At 41.0% G+C, this 21,757-nt stretch overlaps 1 protein-coding gene across 4 annotated transcripts; it reads left to right on the top strand.

The window, feature by feature from the left end:
* The first annotated feature begins 702 nt into the window (after positions 1-702).
* GCFC2 (GC-rich sequence DNA-binding factor 2) lies at positions 703-21,593 on the top strand. Of its 4 annotated transcripts, none has more exons than XM_083829186.1 (18): positions 703-1,056; positions 3,125-3,235; positions 4,546-4,707; positions 5,356-5,571; positions 6,443-6,528; positions 7,779-7,894; positions 8,962-9,148; positions 10,081-10,204; positions 12,301-12,379; positions 13,569-13,681; positions 14,302-14,501; positions 15,228-15,381; positions 15,656-15,777; positions 16,581-16,657; positions 17,287-17,353; positions 19,561-19,707; positions 19,992-20,116; positions 20,344-21,593. In XM_083829186.1, the coding sequence occupies exons 1-18, from the start codon at positions 810-812 to the stop codon at positions 20,465-20,467; spliced, it is 2,457 nt and encodes an 818-aa protein (XP_083685312.1). In that variant the 5' UTR covers positions 703-809; the 3' UTR covers positions 20,468-21,593. The 4 variants fall into 4 exon arrangements, with proteins under 4 accessions (XP_083685312.1, XP_083685310.1, XP_083685313.1 ...); XM_083829184.1 differs by having other exon boundaries at positions 704-1,056; positions 4,543-4,707; XM_083829187.1 differs by having other exon boundaries at positions 705-1,056; positions 15,231-15,381.
* The last annotated feature ends 164 nt before the right edge of the window (positions 21,594-21,757 follow it).

Below are 21,757 nucleotides of genomic sequence, written 5' to 3'. Positions count from 1 at the left end.
CCTGCACTAACTAGAGATATTTTAATTTTCTCTTGGGTTTTTATATTGGTCTTATTGTACCGCATTGTGCTTCACAAATGCAGTTTCTCTTCTTCGTGTGATTCCTGAGGCAAGTTAATATTGGTATCTTCATCCTACAGATGAAGGAGGGATGGGTGAAGCAATTTAAGCAAGAACATTTCAAATGTCCACTATTTTTGGATACTTCTCTTGGGACACAAAGGCCTTACTTGAAGGACTCGCCCTGTTCCTGGTGTAACCGTAGGGGCTGGACCTGAAGCTTTCTTTCCACAGATCTCATTCACCACAGAAATGAGGGATGGTACGTGCCACTGTACAGCCCCTCACCACACAAAATAAATTTAAGTCCTTGCTTTGCCACAACCCCACCGTCCTTCTGTTCCCAACCCCTCTTAACAGCGCTGGCATTCGCCTGCCTCCTTCAGAGAGCTAAGTCCAGAGAAACAAAATAAAAAACGTGATTGTTTTTTGACAACTACGTAGCACCAAGCTGCGGGGCAGGGGAAGGACCCATCAGGGCCACCCCCACCACGAACACACACACACACAGCCCTTCAAATAAATTTTATTTTCACGTGTCTGAGTGATCACCCACCCCCAGACCGCCTTCAGCTGGAGGACACTTTCCACAACCCCCTCAGCCTATGCGAGGCCCTTCCCCTTCCCTTCCCCTCCCCTCGCTCCTCCCCTTCCCCGGGGACCAGAGGCGGGGCTGGCCCCGCAGGGGGCAGAGCCTGAGGCCGCCGCGCACCCTCCGCACGCAGCCGCTGCCGGGCCCGCCCCGCGCCATGTTCCGCCGAGCCCCGCGCACCTTCCGTGCCCGGCGCCGCCCGGCCTCCAGCGGCAGCAGCGAGGAGGAGCCGGGGGCTGAGCCTGACCCTGGCTACGTCCCGGACCCTGCCCCTGCCCCGCCGCAGGACCCCGGCACCGCCGCTGCGGAGGGGCCGCTGCCCGCAGAGCGGCCGGTGCGGGGCGGAGCGGGGGTGCGGAGCGGTGCGGGGGTGCTGAGCTTCGGGAGCGAGGAGGAGCGGGAAGGTGAGGGGGCGGAGAGCGGGGGGTTCTCGGCTTCGCTGGGCACCGCCGCGGTGGCTTCGTGGGGGGGGGGGGGGGGTTTGTCCTGCTGGGGTCTGCTGTAACTGCTCGGTCGCTGCCCCTCCTGGAAGGGGATAAAATGGGACAAAAAGGGCTCGGGGGTGAGATAAGGGCAGGGAGATCGCCCATCGGTTATCACGGGCAAAACAGGCTCCGCACAGGGAGATCAATACAATTTATTGCCTGTTGCTAATAGGCTAGAGCAGGGAGAAACTAAAAGCAAGCTAAAACCGCTTTCTCCCCATCCACCCTCTTTCATCTCCTCCCCCCGAGTGGTGCAAGGAAACAGGGAACAGATATGGTATATAAAGAGAGGAGGCTCAGGGCAGACCTTATTGCTCTCTGCAACTGCCTGAAAGGAAGCTGTGGGTGCTGGGGGTTGGCCTCTTCTCTAAGGTACCTAGTGATAGGATTAGAGGGAATGGCCTGAAGTTGTGCCAGGGGAGGTTCAGGTTGGAAATAAGGAGACATTTCTTCTCAGAAAGAGCAGTCAGGCATTGGGACGGGTTGCCCAGGGAGGTGGTGGAGTCACCGTCCCTGGGGGTGTTCAAGGAAAGGTTGGACGTGGTGCTTAGGGACATGGTTTAGTGGGTGACATTGGTGGTAGGGGGATGGTTGGACCAGGTGATCTTGGAGGGCTTTTCTAACCTTACTGATTCTATGATAAGAGATTGTAGTCAGACCCTAGTACTTGGTCTCTGCCGCTCCCTCACGGTCCCTCTCTGCCCCTGCTCCCCGTGGGGTCCCTCCCACGGGATGCCGTCCTTCCCGAACTGAGCCTGCGGGGGCTGCCCACAGGCAGCAGCTCTTCAAGAACTGCTCCCACACGGCTCCGTACCACGGGGTCCATCCCCCAGGAGCAAACTGCTCCAGCACGGGGCCCCCACGGGCGGCAGCTCCCCCCAGACCCCCTGCTCCTGCGTGGGCTCCTCTCCACGGGCTGCAGCTCCGGCCCGGGGCCTGCTCCTGCGGGGGCTCTCCATGGGCCGCAGCCTCCTCCAGGCCACATCCACCTGCTCCACCGGGGGCTCCTCCATGGGCTGCAGCGTGGAGATCTGCTCCGTGTGGGACCCATGGGCTGCAGGGGGACAGCCTGCTCCACCAGGGGCCTCTGCACAGGCTGCAGCACTCGGCTCTGTCCAGTGGTGGGCCGTTTGAAGCTGGCTGGAGCTGGCTCTTACCTGACACTGACATGGGGCAACTTCTGGATTCTTCTCATAGAGGCCCCCCCTGCAGCCCCCTGCTACCAAACCCTTGCCACGTAAACGCAGTACAGTGGGGGTGCTGGTTGCTTGGTGGGCCGCAGGTCCCTTCTATGCACCTTCTTCTGAACACAAGTTGGGATCCTGTGTTACGGATGTTGTGGGGTTTAGGAGAGACGTGCCTGTAACAGCACTTTGATGTCTCTTTGTGTGCTTGTGGCACACATTGGAAAGTTTTGTAGAGCTAGAGAAAACTTGAAAAAACAGAAAGGTAGCTTGCTGCAAGAAGGATATTGAGTTGCTGGAGCTCAGAGAAGAGTTATCTGTGTTCAGAGAAGAGCAATGAAGCTGGTGAAGGGACTCGAAAACAGGACTTAGGAGGAGCGGCTGAGGGAACTGGGGTTGTGTAGTCTGGAGAAGAGGAGGCTCAGGGAAGACCTTGTGGCTCTCTACAACTACGGGAGAGGAGGCTGCAGTGAACAGGGTATTGGTTTCTTTTCTCAGGTGACAAGTGATAGGGCAGGAGGAAATGGCCTCAGGTCATGCTAGGGGAGGTGTTGCTCTGTCAAGGAGGCTAAGCTCCACAGATGTAAATTCAGAAGTGATGGATCCTGAGCAATAAAGTGATAGGTAGACAGAAGTTAGTCAGAGCTAGTTAGTCAGTTAGATAGAAGCAGCCAGAACTTCAGAATATGTGCTGAATGCACATGTAAGGTTTATTTGCTTTATATATATGTGCTTTACATATATACATGCATATACAATACTTTGTCAATATGTCTCTGAGTCATTGGGTTTTATCTCTCCAGGTGATGAAGAACTTTTCAAAATCAAAAAGCCGTCCTTCAATGAAGTAACCTTTAGAATTCAAAAGAAGAAAAGCCTGCTGCCTGCACAGAGAGAAGTAGAAGAAAGCAAAAGTACGTACTTCTACTGTTAAAAGATTCCCTACATTAGTTCAATGAAAACATTATGAAATCAGTAAATTAAGAGTTATGCCTCAATACTGTTAGATGCTTTCTATTTGCTATTTGATTCTGGGATGATACTTGCAGTGTTACTTTACAAGCTTATAATTTTAATCTGTTTCTACTGATTTAGTGTTTTTCCTTACTGACCTTGCTAAAAGGGGGGGGTCAGAACTTGGGAGTTCCTGAGAAGAGCTGAGTATGCAGAACCTCTGTAGTGTATCGGTTGATTAAAAACATGTGACAAATGTCACAGCATCATGACTTTAAAACTGTGGCAGCTATTCACTGCTGGGTACTGTCAGTTTGCAGTGTTAGCGCAAAAATTCAGATCAAATGTGAGCTTAATAAGTTTTTGTTTGATGGAGCTTAAGGTAAACCTTAAGCTTTGTGTTATTAAACTTTGCTATTAAAATGTGGATATCTTAATTGGATGCCATCAATAGCCTTGATTGTTCTGTTAATATTCTAAGTCTTATTGAATCTTAGTTGAATCTTAGTGAATCTTATTGAATCTTAGTAAAATTTCTTAGTGGGATATTTGGGGTTTGTCTGTTTTACAAGTGTGTATAAGATGTTCTCTTCCCTTCTATTTACCTCTTTGACACCTCTGGCGTTTCACAGATATGCTGTAATGCTACTGCTAGATAAAAATAAACTAGGTTGAGATATAATTTCCTTTGTGGTTCAAATAAATCTTTAGTAACTTCTTATAAAAGTATGCCTTACTCTTATAATTGGTGACATGTTCAATATGGCTTACTGAAGATGTAGTGGCAGACTGAAGAGAAAGCAGTGTTTCTAGAGAATTCTAAGATAATCAGAGACAAAACATAAATTAATCTTTACTACTTAAGTACAAGCTCCCTCATTGTTAGTGCTAAAAACAATCAAACCAACCCCCCCTTTATGAAATGAAGCTGTGACCTATGAAGACATAAATCAGATGTCAGCTGGGAGCTTATGTGTTGCTCTTGTGTGTACAAATGTGCTCTGTCTCTCAGAAGAATGTGTTAGTTCAGGGCTGCCACAGATGCTTCAATTCTAGATGAGATGTGGGCTGTAAATAACTGTACTGGAATGTGTGAAGTTTTGGCCTGTTTTGATAAGGACGGGTGGAAATAGATGTGTGACCAGTCTTTGGTCATACAGTCCAAACAGTTACTAGCAACTAAATAAATAATTTAGTAAAACAGTTAATGGCACATCACATTTCAGCAGCCAAAACTGAAATCATGTCTTACTTCTTTCACATAAAGCAGAAATCTGTGATTTGGGTACTGGAACTGGTAACAATGAAGACACGCATGAAGAGGAGAAGGAAAAGGAGGAGGAAAGTTATTCTTCACAAAGTGAGGACAGCAACAGCGCAGACTCTGAAAATGAATCCACTCCTCCAGGGAGGAGGAAGGATTTATCACCAGGTCAGTGGTGGATGTATTTTATTTATTTTTTTAGAAGTAGTATTGCAACTTCTTTTGTTTGACAGTACATGACTAGACGGGTGAGATGAATCCCACTTAGCTAAAATCATGTAAGATGTAAGCATCTTGTTTGTGCTGAGTTGAGGCTGACCCTTCTGAAAGCACAGTGGTAGTTCCCCAATGTTTTTGACTGCGAATGTTTGTGGTTCTGTGTTAATTTCAGGAAGTGGATCAAAAATTGTAACCATTCCTTTTGGAAGAAAGGCAGTGAAAAAACTGATCTTTAATGATGCATAATTCACTTTGAGTTTAGAATTTAACCTCATCTATGCTGTCTTATTTGTAAACTTTTGATTTCTTTGTAAACTGCATTAGTTCAGTAACCTTGATCCTCTGAGGAGATCGGAAAAAGGACAACAGGCTAGTGATTATTTGAAAGAAAAAGTCTGAGTTTTGTTTTTTCGATTGAGCTGCTTTTTAAGGATGTCTTTCCACCTGCTTATATTCACTTGTAATATTATATGGTAAGGTTCCAAGAAAAATATCTTGTCCTGTAATCAGAATTGTACAGTGAACTTGAACTGTGGTGGTTATTGATGTTAGGAACAATACAGAGCGTTACTTGGATTTTTTTTCTCTTCAATGCAGTTAATATCCCCAGTGCAGCTTGTGTTGAGTCTGCTCGGAGGAAACGTCACTTAGCCAGGACACAGGCTGATTATCTTCCACTGGATGTTTCAAATGGTCGTCAGGTTTCTTGGAGAAGAGAAAGCAGTGAAGAGAGTGAAGATGAGTCTGATATGAAGAATCTCAATTTTGCTCCGAAAATGAGAACTCTTAGGCAGAGAATGACTGAACACATGGGTGAGTTTGGGCCGTTTTTCCCACTGGCTGTGTCCTTGTTTTGCTGACGTCTGGAAGAATGAGAGAACTTGCTCCTGGGGGGTATTGGCAAAAGGCTGTAAAGTTGGTGCTTGAGTTTTATATGAGACATTTACCTGCTTTAGGTTTCACTAATATAGGGGTGCAGGATGCCTTGAGGAAAAACTTTTACAATGATACTTGACCTTGCTGACTGGAGGGGAAAAAAAAAAAGCTTTGGAGGCATAATACTTAAAGTGTATAAAACTGGTGTAAGAACAATCATCCTAAGTAAGTTTTCTAAATCTTGTCTCCCATTTATGTTCCATTCCTCCCAGTGGTCTACCCACATTGATGTTATGGTTCTTCTTGAAAAGGGGAAGGGAAAAAAAAATTGTTCTTATTTGAATAATGGTTATAAGGATTGCATAGCTATGAGCTAATTCTGTAATTCTAATCAATGCTAATGAGATACTTTTGTATCTGTAGTAGAGCATACGTTTTGGATCACTCAAGGATTTGCTCTGTATAATGTCCCCTGTTACAGTCTAACTGTACTTACATAAAATGTAATTTTGCTTTGAAACGTAAGTGAGGTGTTTGTGCTCCTGGTACTGCAATAGTAGTTGTCTGAGAAACACTACGTTGAGAAGATGAATATTGTTATCAGTTCTACAAATTCCAATTGCCATTTCCAAGTCTTCCAGTTTCGAAGTCCTTCACGTGCAGACTTCTCATCTGCTGTTTTTTGTGTACATCACTTCCAGTAATGGCTATGGGAAGTGTTGTTTTTGAGGGAGGAGAAATATTGGGCAGGGAGGAGGGAGGTACGTAAGGATGTAATTACTGTACTAATGATTGTTTTAACTTCCAGTGTCTGTTAGTGATGAGTCAAGTGAAGATGAAGCACAAATGAGGTGGGAAGAACAGCAAATAAAGAAAGCTGTCAAGCTCTCTCAGGTGATACGTGCTTTCTTAACCACTGAAAGTTGCTTTTTGCTCATAGGCAAGAGAGCGTGTTCTGGAGTCATATCTCCTTTCTGCTGAGTCAAAGAGATTTTTAGGAAGTTAGGTGCTGATTACTCCAGGAAAAGGTGATAATGCCAATTTGTGATCTCTGTGATGCTGTTCAGAAGAAGGATATTGTAACGCCTCAAGGGGTTACCAACTTGTGAAGGACCACCTTGGGAGAAGCAGAGATGAACCCAGGGATCTTGACGGCAAGATTTCTCAAATACTGCAGTATAAAAGGATGCAAAGCCAAATTGATTATTTCATCAGTGCCAAATTTCTGTTGGGTGGCAATCTTTTTTTTTTTTTTTCATTTAGGCAGAATGGTCTTATTTTTTCTGTTAAATAACTGGCAAAAATGTGTTCTCTGTAGAGGTAGTTTTGTTTTTGGCTTAAATCATCAAATCTGGATCAGATTAGGAAAATCTGAATGACCAATTCTTTATTTCAGAAGGGACAATTGTAGAAAATGCTGCTTGTTAAGTGGGAGTAGTTAGAGGACTGGAGGAAAGTGGCATCGATCTTTTGAGTTTCAAATCCACTATGATTGGTCCTCATGCCCCACTTGTTTCTGCAAAACCCTTGATTTCTGCTGTTCAGGAAATGGCAAAAACTGTTACAAGCCTTGTTAGTCATGGACTTGATTGCTTCAGTTAATTGTGTTTTGGTTAGGTTTTAACTTACAAGCTTCTACTGTTTTAGAATGTAGTATGTCATGTAAATTATAAGCTAAAATGGAATCCTTTTTTAGTTACAATTACAGTCAAGCTGAGTTTTCAGAATGAAAATTCTGTCCTTATCAGTGCTTGACTATAGTTTATGATTTCTACATTTTATATTTAAAATTGTAGTACTAGTGAGGTCTCAGCTGTCATTATGTATCACTAGAGTGATTAATATATTCAGACCAAGAAGAGAGCAACTTTAATGCACTCTAAATTACAAATTATTTTGTGCTGTTTATGTATGTATGCACGGTATTGATGCAATGTATATACAGTTTTTATATTCAGTTTTCCTTGCTTATGTTTTACAAAAATTACTGAATTTAACCTTTGAAACACGCATGTTTTTATCATATGCCTTGTATATTCAAATTTTCTTGTTGATCTCTAAAGCTGCAGAGGCAGAACTTAATAAAATGTGTATTAAACTCATTAAATTTGTGGCTTAAAAATTAACAGTTACAATTCTTTCAGGAAATTTACGATGATGCTTCCCTGTGTAAATCTCAACCAGCTAAACCCAAGTTTGATACCTCTGTTTCCTTACCACCTGTGAGCTTGGAAATTGTAAAAAAGCGACTGACTGAAAGGTAAATACTGCTTTTAGTGTTAACTTCACAGATGTCTGTGCTCATTTTCTTGCAGAATAAGAGATGACTCTTATTCTGATTCTTACTCTTTCTCCTGAATATTGGAGGATTTTTGGGTTAACATGCCAATTATGTCTAGCACAGTATTGCAAATTTTTAACTTAGCAGTGTTTTGTTGTTAGAGTACTTGGACTTTTCAGCAGCATTTTATTACCTAGAATAAAGCAGTGGATCTTTGTGCTTGCTAGTAGCTCTTACAGGAGTGTAGGTACAACATAACTTTGCCAAGCGTGGAAAACTTCAACCAGGGCAGATGCAGCTGGCTATCCTATCCCTCTTACAGTGAGGAAAATCCCTCACTGTAGGCTATCCTATCCCTCTTACAGCTGCAAAAATAGTGTAGTATTTCCTAAAGCAGCAGTACATTCTATGCAGCCCATTTAGGACCTGTCTTGATGGGACTAGGTGATCTTTAAAGGTCCCTTCCAAGCCATGCTGTGATTTTTTTTCCCCTTACTGTGCCAAGCTGTGACTTTTTCTTAGCTGTTCAGCAGCTGCTGTATGGGCAGCTGAAATGTCCTTGGGTGGAGCTGGGAACCCCCAAAAGGGTGTTTGGGCAAGACAGCTGGGGTCAGGCATCCCAAGGTAAGCCATCCCCTGTCATCCTTCAGAGCCAGCTCAGCCAGAAGCAGTTGCGGACATGCTGACGTGTGCTATAGTTCTACTGAACTTATGTTGACTAGAATCAATTTAATGTGATACCACTCAACTTTTCATGTTTTTGGGAAGCACAGTGTATTGAGGAGTCTAGGTAAAATGTCAGTGGTGCTTTCAAAACTATCACCACGTAAGTGACACCTGATTCTCCAAAGCCTGATGCTTGCCCACACCCCATATTCTTGCAAATGCTGGCACGCATATAACTTTCAATGCTTCTTAGCTCAAATGCAAGTGCATAAAATACAGGCAAAGATTTTATGCTTTGTTTTAGTGGGGAGAAAATGTTTTGGAATGCATTAGCTGTTAACTTGGCAACAGTTTCAGTTGTCTGGGTTTTTCTTTTTTAGGATAACATCATTGCAGGATGTGCACTGTGCCCACCAGAGGGAGTATGAAAAATATATGCAGGACATTGAAAGTTCAAAGATGACTGTCGAGGAATTAGAGAAGTCTTCAGATGCTGCTTTGAATTACAAATTCTACAGGGCCATGAAGACATATGTAGAGAACTTGATAAACTGTTTGAATGAAAAAGTATGTGTATATTTTTTTTAAAATCATGGTAAAGGTGCGTTCTGTCAATGTAAGATGAGAAGATGAGGGCTTTTTGTTTGGAAATGATGGTAAAAAGGACACTACCCAATTAAAAACTCAGAAATTTGAATACAACAGGAAACAAAGAGAAATAAACTTTAGGTCATGGTGAGGGTTGGTAACGATCAAACTAGTATAGGTATACTGACTTGTCTGTGGTCTCACCTAGATTCTGATGGATAAAACCAAAAATCTTATTGGGGGGAGTTTTGTATGTGTACAACAACCAGAGTGTGCTGAAGTTGAACAAGAGGTGGGGCTTAAATTCACTTTGGGGATCTCAAAATGTATGTGACTTCTGTTATGTAATGGAGGTAGTAAGGATTTCATGTTAGATTTGAATTGGGATTGATTTAGTTGAGCTGTGTAAGGATTTGTCTGTTATCTGCTCTATCTGTTTCTTGAAACATTATCTGTTTAAAAAGATGAGGGAAGGTTTTGGACATGGGGAGAGGCTGCCTAAAGTTCAGCTTCGGTGAAAGTGTCCTGTATAGACAGTGCTATCAAACCTAATTTATGCCAATTGCATTGCAGTTGTGAGTCTTTTTGTGTAACACTAAAGAGAGCAAGTGCTTGTTAATATTTTTCCTTTAATGGCTAGTGGCTCAAAGGCAAACTGAAAGCAAACTAAGTGTTACACAAGTGTCCTGTTGAGTACTTTTGCATAAAGTCTGAAGTAATTCTTTGATAAGCGATTTAATTTGTTTTTCAGTTTTAAAAAAACAGCCTGAAAACCTCCAGTGAGCAGGAACTTTCAATCTTTAGTACTTCGGTTCTAATTTCACTGCTGTGGTTGAAAATCCATGGAAACACTTTTTTTCTTTTTTTGTTTTATTTTATTTCAAACCTGATTACTGTTTGCTATATTTCAGCTGAAATACATTAATGAGCTGGAATTGGCTGCACATGCACTTCTTCAGCAGCGAGCCATGGCAGTGTTGAAACGAAGGCAAGATGAGCTGAAAATTGAATCTGCTTATATTCAGCATCTGACAAGTTAGTATGAAGTCACAAGTTACTTTCTTACTGAAACATTCATTCTTTAAGCAGAAATACACAGTTAATTTTTGGATGGTATTTTATTCCCACTTTTCATCTTCTTTCCCCTTCATATTGTCAGTAAACATGTTGCACTGTATCTAAGTTGAAATCCTTACCTCACTAAGGCCCATAATGTTCTTTTTTCTGGTGTAATAGTGAATATAACATGACCGAGTACTAATTTTGGGTTATTAATCTTGGCAATTATCTCAGTATTTGAAAGGAGAAATGGAGTCAGTTTTCTAGTAGGTCTTAAGCTGGGGAAAGACTAACAGGTCCAGAGGAGAGCCACGAAGTTGATCAGAGGGCTGGAGCACCTCTGCTATGAAGAAAGGCTGAGAGAGCAGGGGATGTTCAGCCTGGAGTAGGCTCCAGAGTGACCTTATTGTAGCTTTTCAATACTTAAAAGGGGCTTATAAAAAGATGGAGAGCTACTTTTTGCTCAGTCAGATAATGACAGGACAACGGGGAATGATTTTAAACTAATAGAGAAGAGATTGAGATTAGAGGATGGGAGGCAATTCTTCATAGTCAGGCACTGGCACAGGTTGCCCGGAGAAGCTGTGGATGCCCCATCCCTGGAGGTGTTCAAGGCCAGGTTAGATGAGGCCCTGAGCAACCTGATCTAGTGGGTGGCGTCCCTGCCCATGGCAGGGGGTTGGAACTGGATGATCTTTAAGGTCCCTTCCAACCCAAACCATTCTGCAATTCTCTGAAAGCTTGCTGGCACGGGGTTCTGCCATTTGTGAATATGTGGAAAAAAAGCAATGCATTTACTGGGCAACGTGACTTTACATTAGAGTATCTTTAAGGCGAAGTGTATGCTCACAATATAGATTTCAGACTCTTCAGTGACAATTATATGAAGGGAAGGACATGAAGAAGCTGTTTTGTGTAAGGGTTTTTATCCAAAACACAATCTTTTAGTTGCTGTAGGAAAAGTGATTAGTTTTCTCATCTCGTGTTTTCTTTCCACGCCGATGCATTGTTTGCGTGCAGTGTGAATCTTTAGCTGTTGCTGTTTAAAGAAACAAACAAAAAAGTCCTGTTTAAAGCTGTTTAGGCAAAGCAAACAGCGATGTGCTTGGAGGTGCTATGAACAGATGGAGGCCAGATGCACCAGTTTCTGGTAACAACCAACCATGGGTTCAGTACTCTGACTACACGGGATAAAAGGCTGATTAGAGAAAACCAGCAGCATGTGTAATTTTGTAAAATGGTGTGGTAGACTGACAGCAGGTGTTTAGAACAAAAGAGTACTTGTTTGTGTCAGTAGTAGCTATTATTTTTTTTTATTTTCAGCTTATTACAAATGGAACTGTACTTGAATGTTTAACAGAGCTTTTAATTGTTATTTATGTTCCTAGTTGTGTTTTAATTTAGTGGAAATGATGTTTTTCCTTATACTGGAATACTTGAGCAGTAGGATGCTTTTTTGTATGCTGTGCACACACCAGCCAGCTGATACTGATACAAATGAATGGTCCAAGTAGAAGAAAATGCTTTGAGAATGAAAGTAGGGGGTGATTTGGGTCCCACAAGGAGATCCACATAAGAAGAAATAGTGAGGAGCTGACTAGTCTTGAAATTGAAATTCAATGATCTTGAATAATGTAAATTGGGGATTTAACCTCCATTGCAGCGTTCTAACTAAAACCGAAGTTACTCAATTTATTGCATAGTTTCATTTTTTGACATACAGGCTAATTAAGTCCCTCCACATGCCTTTCACGCTGCTAGGAGCAGATTGTGGAAGACAATTCCATTCCTGGCCAGGACTGGGAAGCGGTGATTTATTGGCTGGAATGTTTTCAAACCCCCCTTCCATCAGCTGTTAAAAAGGAACAGCCACACCTGACTGTCATGCATTTAACATGCAATATTTGCTGTTCTTTACACTGGAGACTGTTACAGTTTTTGATCAGGAGGTTTTGTTTTCTTTGGCTGTTTTCCAAATAAAGAACAATAGAAGGAGAATCACTTTTGTGTTTGAGAAAATAGGAACTTTTAAATCATACTGTTTTCTTTTGTCTATTTCTGTCTTCTGTTAGCTGGGAAAGACAAACCAACTAACGGCGGATTGGAAGGTGATGGAAAGATGGAGCTTCTGAAAGCGTGTGAACATCGAAGGTAGCTATTACGTATATGTACAGCTAATTCTGATAAATGTATGGTACACTGGTTTCCTGTTGCTTACGCAGTGATGAATGTAAATCCAAAGGATTATTAAGTAAGATTACACCAAAAAAAGTATTTGCCTTCCAGAGCTCAAACTATTTGGAAAAATCTATTTGTTAATGTAATTCTCTCCATACTGATTTAGATCCTGTTATTTTAAAATAACAAGTCTTTAAGTAGGGCTGATTACAAAACTATATGAGAGGAGCTTTTTCTCTCCCTGGTGTAATAGATAATACTGTGACCTACAGAAATACGTTCTTGTATTATTGCACAAGTAACAAAAACAGGCTGGAAGTACTGTTGCTGCTGGGGGCGGTGGTGGTGAGTTAAGCAGTACAACATCGAGCTCATCCTCAGTCAGTATAGGCCAGATAGTACATCTTGGGTTTCAGTGTTCAGAGACTGCTGCTTCTGAAGTTACTGGGAGCTTTGAAATTGTTTCAGTTGCGCTGGTGCCTTGACTCATAACTGTGCTTTGCAGTAAGAAATTTGGAATTGGATGAAAAACAATGTGCTAAAAACCTCTTAGTTAAAGCAAACCATGTCTGCTAATTGATATAAATACCTGAGGTATTTATGCATGTCATTTGCATGACATATATAATTTCTATGTGACACGTAAGCTGTTGATTTTGCAAGCTGTTGGGATGCTTGGTGCCATGGCACTAGCTTTTTTTGAGCTGACGCTTGAATGCTGTCACAATTTTTATGCGGGATGCTGCACAAGCTCTCTGGAACCACGGTGACAGACTGTTGAGGGCTCAGTAGTTTCCTATGTACTAAGACTGTCAGAGATGGTATCTCCAGTACCATGCTAGATGTCTGGTGCTCCAGGTGGGATGAGTTGTTAGAACCCTCAGTAGGGATGAGGTGTAATAAAGGTTCCTGCATGGCGATGAGGAAGATGAGATGTTCTTGTAACCTCCTTTATGTCACTTCACGAAGTACCTCCTTTTGTTCCACAGTTCTTGCTCCTTATGGTTACATAATTACTACTGCTTCCCATTGCATTTCCTTAGATTTTTGCTCTCACCGTGTGTTTTTAGTGTATTTCTGAAGCTGGATTATTTCTCAATAAGCTTTCTTCCACGTAAGTACACGGGGAATGGTAACTCATCTGAGTTCATTACAAATACAGGACTTGCAGGCGGCAGGTGAGAGAGCAGTCACAGGAAGCCGACCACCATGAAGGCATGTCAAGTGATGATGAGCTGACTCCAGCAGAGGTGACTGAATTCCGGAAGAGCAAAGGTTGGTGCCAGTCTTGATATGATGTACGATAATAAAATTCGTTTCTGATATTTTTAATGACTTTTCAAAGAAAAGTGAAGAAATATTACTTATGAATTATGTCATTTCTTCTATGCTACAGAGAAGAAATGCATTCAGACAATGACTAATTACTTGGGAAGACTAGATCTAAGGTTGTAGTTTTTTTTTGTCTAATCAATTTGTTTTCTGAAGATGGAATGAATGAATTTTTATTCAAGATTTTAATTGCCTTGAATAGGTGGGTCAGGAGGAGCTGGGAAAGGCATAATAACTTTTTTCTGGAAAACAGCAGAGGGATTTTCAGGTCTGAAGTTGTAGGAGTCTGTGATACAAAATTTGAAACATAGCAGATGTATAAATCTGTGCAATAGTTCATAAAGAAGTCTGTCTTTTTGTGGTCTTCTGGTTTTTCCTGATAAAGGGCTTTCCAGAAAGCCAGTTTTAAAACCCATTTCGGTGTAAGATGTGTGAAAGATAAATGACAAATGCAATCATCATATAGATATTTCTTGTGTCCTATAGATTCATAAACTATTCAGCTTATGCCTCAATAAATTCTGTGATTGTTTCTTTTTATTCCCAATGAATATTATCCATAGATAACATTTTAGAGGATAGTAGGAAAATCTTTGAAGATGTACATGCAGATTTTTGTGACATCAGAAAAATCCTGTTGAAATTCCAGGAATGGAAAGAGAAGTTTCCTGACTCTTACTGTGATGCTTACGTCAGTTTTTGCCTGCCTAAGCTTTTAAATCCATTGATCAGAGTTGAGTTAATAAATTGGAATCCTCTTGAGGTAGGTGCATCATCAAACTTCATTTTTGTGGAAAAATTGTTCGTATTATATGGCAGAGGTGACCTCCTAGGCTTCTGGGTATCACCCTGAAGCAGTAGGCAGTGCTCAGTAAAACGTGTTACATTTCTGGTCTGTGCTGTCTTTGTAAACTTGGCTTTTCTGCCTTATTCATTCTCGTTAGTTGGTGACATCTGTGAGTATTTCTGGCAGCTCAAAGTATGACAGGGCAGAGGCCTGCTCTTTGCAGGGAAGACTTCTGTATGGGAACGTTGTCATTTGGATTGTAGGGGCGTTCCAGAGCTTGAGATAAAAGTATGTTATTTAGACGGAGGAGGTCTATTTCTTCCTGCCAAGTCATTTTTGTATATGATTCATTTTCATCCGTGCTAATATGAAAAAAGAGGTGTAGCTGTTCCTATGCATAGCATATCCATTAATTTCTAATGATCTCAGAGTTAGAATCTTCTTAACTTTGTTCTCCCTTATCCCCTGGCCCTTTTGCACCACCCCTTGTAAAAAGAATTCTCCCGAGTTCTTTGAAGACAACCCCACCCTTTGAATTCTAGTTCGAAATCCAATTTTTTAACTTGTTGTTTTGGCCCATTCAGTGATAAGGATGCATCTAAAATTAAGTGAGAATCTTTGTGGTATCACTGGATGTATTTTTGCATGGAGCTTTTCGTTTCAATCCTGCCCAGCTGACAACTAATAGGAATGATCTTTCAGCAGAGTTTTACAGACTTGGGAGAGATGCCCTGGTTCCGAGCTGTAGAAGAATTCAGTAATGCGAAAAACGCATCTGAATCAAAACGGGATGATGATCCTGATCAAGAAGTCTTGCCTAGAGTGATTGAGAAAACTGTTCTACCAAAAATTACAGGTATTTAGTTAAGGCTGTCTTGAAAACGTATGTTGTGTGCTGTAAGCAATGAAACCATAAGTAAGTGATAACTATCAATTAATGTTAGGTATATAATCATTCCAAGATGTAGTGATTACGTGGTTCCACAGAATAAGGCTAAAGTAGCCTCTTGGAAGATAATTGTGAATGAGAGGCTTAGCTTTTTAAATGTTTGCTTCCATTACGTTTTAATGCCTTGAAACTAGAGCAGACAACCACTTGGATATTATGAATTTAAATTCCTTTTTTCCAGTGTTTGTACAGAATGTGTGGGATCCTTTATCAACTTCACAGACTGAGAACCTTGTACAGCTTTGCAGAAATATCTTTGAAAAACAAGTTCCGTCCAAAAGTGAAGGCAGAAAAGCGAAAGAGGTAAAAGCTCTTACGGTACTGAGAAAGGAAGAACTTCATCCACTGTCCACACTTACTGTGTATGCTTCTATGTGCACTTACAACATTGTCCTGAAGTTTTTCAGTTCTGAGTACTTACTTGTTTTGTCACCTTATAGTAAGAAGATTTAATAGTTGACTTTTACCAGTCTGATGCTGTCCTTACTGATGGTGGTAGAAGATGGGATACTTCTAAGGCAGAAATCAGCCCCTGTTCCTAGGAAACTTCTGCCTGTACCTATCAAAACTCCTATCATAGATCTAATCTTTCTGCTTATGACAATAGCAATGGTTAGAAGTTTCAGTTTTGCATTTAATTATCTGTCAAAATTTGAGATATAAATGCTAGTAATACTCCAGTGTTCAGCTTGTAAGATTTTTTTAAGTAGCTATTGGGTAGAAAAAAGAGGATTCCTCTTTGTTCTTCACAGCAGAAATTTTAAAACTTAAAAATCCCCAAACTTAAAATGTTCTCAACACATTCCCCCCAAAACACATACTATCCTATCTGTGGTGATTTTTATAGAGAATTTCATGGCTGCAAGGCAGCAGGAAATAACTTAATCTTAAACAAAAAACCAACAACAATCATCTTAAGGGTTATCCAAAAGGGACGGTTTAAAGCTGAGACTTGACAACAGTTCTTTAATGTAGCTGTGATCTGTGTTTTATATGCAAGTGGCACCTATATATCTGTTACATTCCTAGATTAACAAAACTGAAATTGTTTTAAATGGAAGATGAAGTCTTTTTCTTGTGAAGAAGTGTTAATTTTTTTAAAACAGGATTTGATTAACGCGGTTGTCCTAAGGATGAAGAAATCTATAGAGGAAGATGTCTTTATTCCTCTGTATCCTAAAAGGTAAGCTGACTCCAGGTTTTTTACCTCTTTCTTTTAAATTTTATTTCCGTACACCTCTTCCCCACAGATGTAGGTGAAATATTGTAGATATTCATTAGCAGCTAATGGGACAAACGTGCCTCCTACTGTTCCATTGTAGGAAAGGTTATGAAGCTTCACTCTTCTTAGGAGTTTGTAAATATTAACTCCACGGTGGACTTGATGCTTACTTGTTCCTGTAACTAAAAGCTTTCCAGTACCTGAGGTCCACTCCACAGTCTGGTTTTGCTGTAGTCATTTACAATATCTGAGGGCCTGTATTGTTATTAGGTGGTCTTTTACCCCTGCTGCTCTTGATTCCTCAGGTCATTCTGAAAGTGGGGTTTATATTCTTGATGCTTATTACCGAACACTCTTTCAGAGATGGGAATGAGGTGCTTCTGATTGCTAATTTTATCGGGAATTATTTTATAGTAATTGTATTATAATGGGTTTAAATTGACAGCTGTTTCCCTGCACCTGGTTGTCACTACTGAAAGAATTCTGTAATTGTAATTCATCAGTGTTTGAGATCAATTGTCTGCTTGTCTGCTTATGTTCTTTTAAAAACAAAATCCTCATTTCACCTTTTTTCTTATTTTCATGACTAGCACTGTGGAAGATAAATCATCACCAGGTTCAAAATTTCAAGAAAGACGTTTTTGGTCAGCTGTTAAGGTAAAGAAAAAATACCTGTCTCTTCTTTGAAAAGTATTGTAGTTAAAAATGTTTTGCAGCAGTCAAGGAAATGTATTTTCAGACAAATCTGATTCCTGAGAGATTAATGTATTAGGATGGATACCTATTTTTTTCAGTGAAGGATATATTCTTTTTGTCAACCCGCGTGTGAAGATTTAAAAAACAACTATAAATGAGCACTTTGTTTACCCAACTTGTACGTATTTTGCAAGAGACTTTGATTTGACCATCTGTTCCTGCTCTTTTTTCGTTCAGTTTGGGTGCATCAGCCAGACCTGGTGGGGTTGCATCAGATCAGTTAGTCATTGTCATGCAAATGTTAGTCATCTGAGTCTCCTTCTCTGGAGATATTCAAGGCCCATCTGGATACCTACCTGGGCAGCCTGCTCTAAGGAACCTGCTTTGGCGGGGGGGGGTTGGAGGACCCGATGATCTTTCGAGGTCCCTTCCAACCCCTTCAATTCTGTGATTCTGTGCTTGTCACTCTGTTAGCAGGTCTGTTCCCTCAGTACATGCCTACAGCACAAATGCTGCCCTTATTGTTGGATATACTCACTGCACATTCGTATAAGCCCATCAGTAGAGTTTTACTTCTGGAGTGCTAAGCTGGGAATTTCTGAATACCCGTGATTCAATTCCCACTAAGATCTGCGTCCTTTAGGGGGTATATTTGTACTAAAGATGAAATTTAAATGCATGAAAACCCATTAAGATCACAGACAATATTGCAGTTCCCCTGCATCTGTGATGTCCGGCCCTTCATAGGTTTCCTATTGTCATGATGCAGAGCTTCTTGTAAATAAGGGAAAAAAAAAAGCCTGGAGATCTGGATGTGTTGAGGACTGTTTGGCAAAGGACTTGCCACCTTCACTTCTGGGGTGAGCTACTGTGTCCGTCATGGACAGATGCAGAGAGGGCAAGGTGGGGCTTAACATTTGAGGATTTGGACACCCAGCAAAACCAAGGCAGACCTAGGATTCTGGTTCCACCTTCTAATATTTCTAAGACCGTGTATTACCTGATTTTAAAATATGTTGCCAAATGCATGTATGTTCCTAGAAGTCAGACCTGGGATCTTTTGCTGTAGACCGGAGTTTTCTCCTTTTAGCTTTGGATTTCCATCTTCACTGTCACAGTGGTGATGTGGAGAGTACTTCAAAAAGGTCTTGCTTTGGGTGTCTGACTATTTTCCACTTTTTTCCTGGAGTAGAGGCATGAATTCAGTCACCCCAGGGTGCTGCAACTCATCTGTGTTAAACTCCTGAGACCTGTTTGATACTAATAGACATCTGTGCTCGAGACTCTTCTCAGGCAGAGATGCACGGCCACTGTGCAGCCCCCATTCATGTCGTTAAACCCTGTCTTTCCAAGCAGATAGTCATCTGCAGGCTGCTTCTTAGGAGTGGCCTCTAAACCATGCCCAGAAATTGTATGGGGGGATACTAATTGGGCCAGGTGAGAAGCGAGTCAGGAGCTATTTTAATACAGAAGTACAGCTGATGAGATTTCAGTGTTTTGTGCTCTCCTAAAGCCTGACTTGCCTAGCAGCTCCTGCACATAAATGGAAGTGTCCTGTCAGGTACTCCAGAGAAATCTGCAGAAGTGGTGGGCTTTGTGAGTGCTTTTTGACTGGCGACTGCAAAGACCACATGCAACTTCTGTGAGGGTAACATTCCTTGAGGTTAACAGTTACTTGAAATAGCCTTATCCTGAGCAGATGTAGAAACTTCTTTTTATTTTACTTCTGTCTCAGATTCTCTAAGGTTCACTTAGAATTGGATCTCACTTGTTACTGGTCCATATTCCTTGTAGGGGCAATGTCGTAGTACTTTTGTCTGCATTCGGACTTGACTGCCAGCTTTCCTTTGAAAAGAATGAAGTATAGCTGTGTTCTATATTTGGGTGTTAGCAAATTGTTAACCTATTAGAAGTGTAAAATGCTCTTCCCTGCCTTGGGAGGTCATGTATACGCATAGTGGGGTACAGTTCATAGGCACGTATAAAATTATTCTACTTGATAAGATCTATTATATGCAGCTTCGTAGTGGCTGACAGTAGATTTGGAGAGTGTGAATCCTGTTTTTTGAGTACTTTAGTTGGATGGACACTTAAGATAAGTTCTAATACTGTGTTTTAGCATACCTTCAACCACCAAGTATGCATATTCTGTTTCTTTATCACTGCAGCTGCTCTCCAATGTTCTCCTTTGGAATGGGATTGTACAGGAAGCCACGGTCCGTGATTTGGGACTGAGCAAGCTGCTGAATCGTTACCTTCTTCTGAACCTCTTAAACACCCCACCAGGGCTGGATAACATAGAAAAGTGTAATAAGGTAAGGCTTTTTCACATGAGGACAGGTCTAGCCTGCAGATGGAGTGTAACCATGCACCATTTAAGTTTTTTTCATGATCTTGGTGTGTGAAACATTTTAGAGCAAACGTTGGTCTATGGGTTTTTAAGAATAACTGCTTGTAATGATAATCTTGGTTTTAAAGAAAAAACATACTACTAAATAATGACTGAACTTGCTAAAAAGTCCCTGTCAGAAGTAGCGGGACCTGATTTTATTGAAAAACTTCTCTTTTTAAACTTACAAAATATTCTTTGACTCAACAGGTGGTTGCGTGCCTCCCAGAAAGATGGTTCGAAGATCTTGGAAATGGATCAACTCTCCCGGAGTTACTGAACTTCTGCCAGCATTTGCTGCAGTGTGCACGTGTGCACCACAAGAATAACCACGGGTATGTGTGTATCCCTTGGGATTCAGCGCTTCCTCATATACTTCATGTTAACATGTTGTTTGAAGCTCTAGATTTTGGGTCCTGCTACTGATCAATGTGTCCGGGGCACTAACTACAGGTGGTGAAGGAGGGATGCCTGACTCTCTTTTAAGTACGTTTTAAGTTTATTAATGTTAAAGTCAGGTGCGTACATGTGTTGCTATATCAATTTTTCATTTTTTTTATAGTGATGAAACAAAAGAAGTTATTCTTCTGTTGGTGAAGGTCAAGGCTCTGCATGTTGTTGAAGACTTCATTGAAGAGTACAAACTTGAACATCTTAAATCCATAATTGGAAGTAGGGATTTTTGAAGCAGTGTTTAAATTACTGAAACAAGCCTGATATTCAAACCAAATAAAGTTCTATTAAATTAGTGGACTCTGCCTACCCAAAGATGTAGCGGTAATCAGGTGACATCCCTGTCTTATTGTTAAATACTTGGAGGTTTTTTTTCCAAATGCGTTCTACTGCCATCTGCTCGTAAGTTAAGGAATATTTAAAAAAAAAAAATCAGTTGTCAGTGTAAACTGCAGACATCCTGAAATGTGTGGCAATAAAGCTTTATTGCTTTATTCTTCTGGGAAGGATTATAGGCACTCCCTATCCTTCCAGTAAAGTTTATCACTGCTATAGAGCTGACAACTTTACAAGCTGTTTTCAATATTATATTGCTAACTATCACTCTCCAACTCAGCAGCCATTGAACTCTAACTTGTCTGCAGTGATTCCGGTAGGGTTATCGTTTAAGTTGTCCATAGTGGAAAAGAATTGTTAAAGTCGCAAGGGTTTTGATTCTGGTACAGAAACAGAAGAAGTCTGTGTGCAGTGAAGAGTCTGATCAATGTTTACTGACGCTAAACGGGTTTAGCGAGGTAAGAAGTTGCACGGAAGACTGTCTGGGGAAGAACAAACGTAGTGAAGATAGCGTGTGCTTTATAGGGGAGTTTTGTACTTGATCTAGACTGAACTTGTGTGCACAGACCTGGAGTTGTCACACCCTGATCATCAGACTCTTAATAGACCTCTTCATTATGAGAAGCATAAGCACAACTTCCGTTACCTTCTAGTAACCAGCTTCCTAAGAAAATCTTACTTCTGCTTCCCCATGAGAGGTACTGAACCTTACTTCACCATACCTATATTAGATCTCTAATGTTTTATAACTTTGTATATTTGCAGTAAGTAATGCTACAGAATACAAAGGATGTTTTATTGTAGAAACCCTCATGCATTTCAAATTCTGATGGGTGTTTACTTGCAACTGTATCTCCAGAATCCTACGGGATGAGAATTTAACTCTTGTAGGTTTATTCCCTTTTTTATTTTTTAATTGTAAAATATATTTTTGTAAAAGATTTTAATTGTAAATAGCTCTGATCAATGTTACAAACAAAAGATGACTTTTAAAATAAAACGAGTATTTTGAAAACAAGTAAATATTTTGCTGTGTTAATGAGCCTCTACAGTTCAATTCTTTAATATGACAGGAATGTTATGTGAAACATGGAAAAAACTAGGGCACTACTGGCCCCTCATTACCTTCAAGAATTAGGAGTACTCTTGCAAATCCTGCTTTCTAATAATGGAGTACTTCTGTTTTC

Source organism: Anser anser (assembly GCF_964211835.1).
Source record: "Anser anser genome assembly, chromosome: 3".
NCBI lineage: Eukaryota > Metazoa > Chordata > Aves > Anseriformes > Anatidae > Anser > Anser anser.
Note: the sequence above shows the minus strand (reverse complement) of the source record. Positions and strands in the feature narration are given on the sequence as shown.

Excerpts from the sequence above, each read along its gene's own strand:
- GCFC2 (XM_083829184.1), top strand. The coding sequence starts at position 810 with ATGTTCCGCCGAGCCCCGCGCACCTTCCGTGCCCGGCGCCGCCCGGCC. Across the intron at positions 7,895-8,961 it reads AAAAAGCGACTGACTGAAAG|GATAACATCATTGCAGGATG; the intron begins GTAAATACTGCT and ends TTTCTTTTTTAG. Across the intron at positions 14,502-15,227 it reads TAAATTGGAATCCTCTTGAG|CAGAGTTTTACAGACTTGGG; the intron begins GTAGGTGCATCA and ends ATGATCTTTCAG.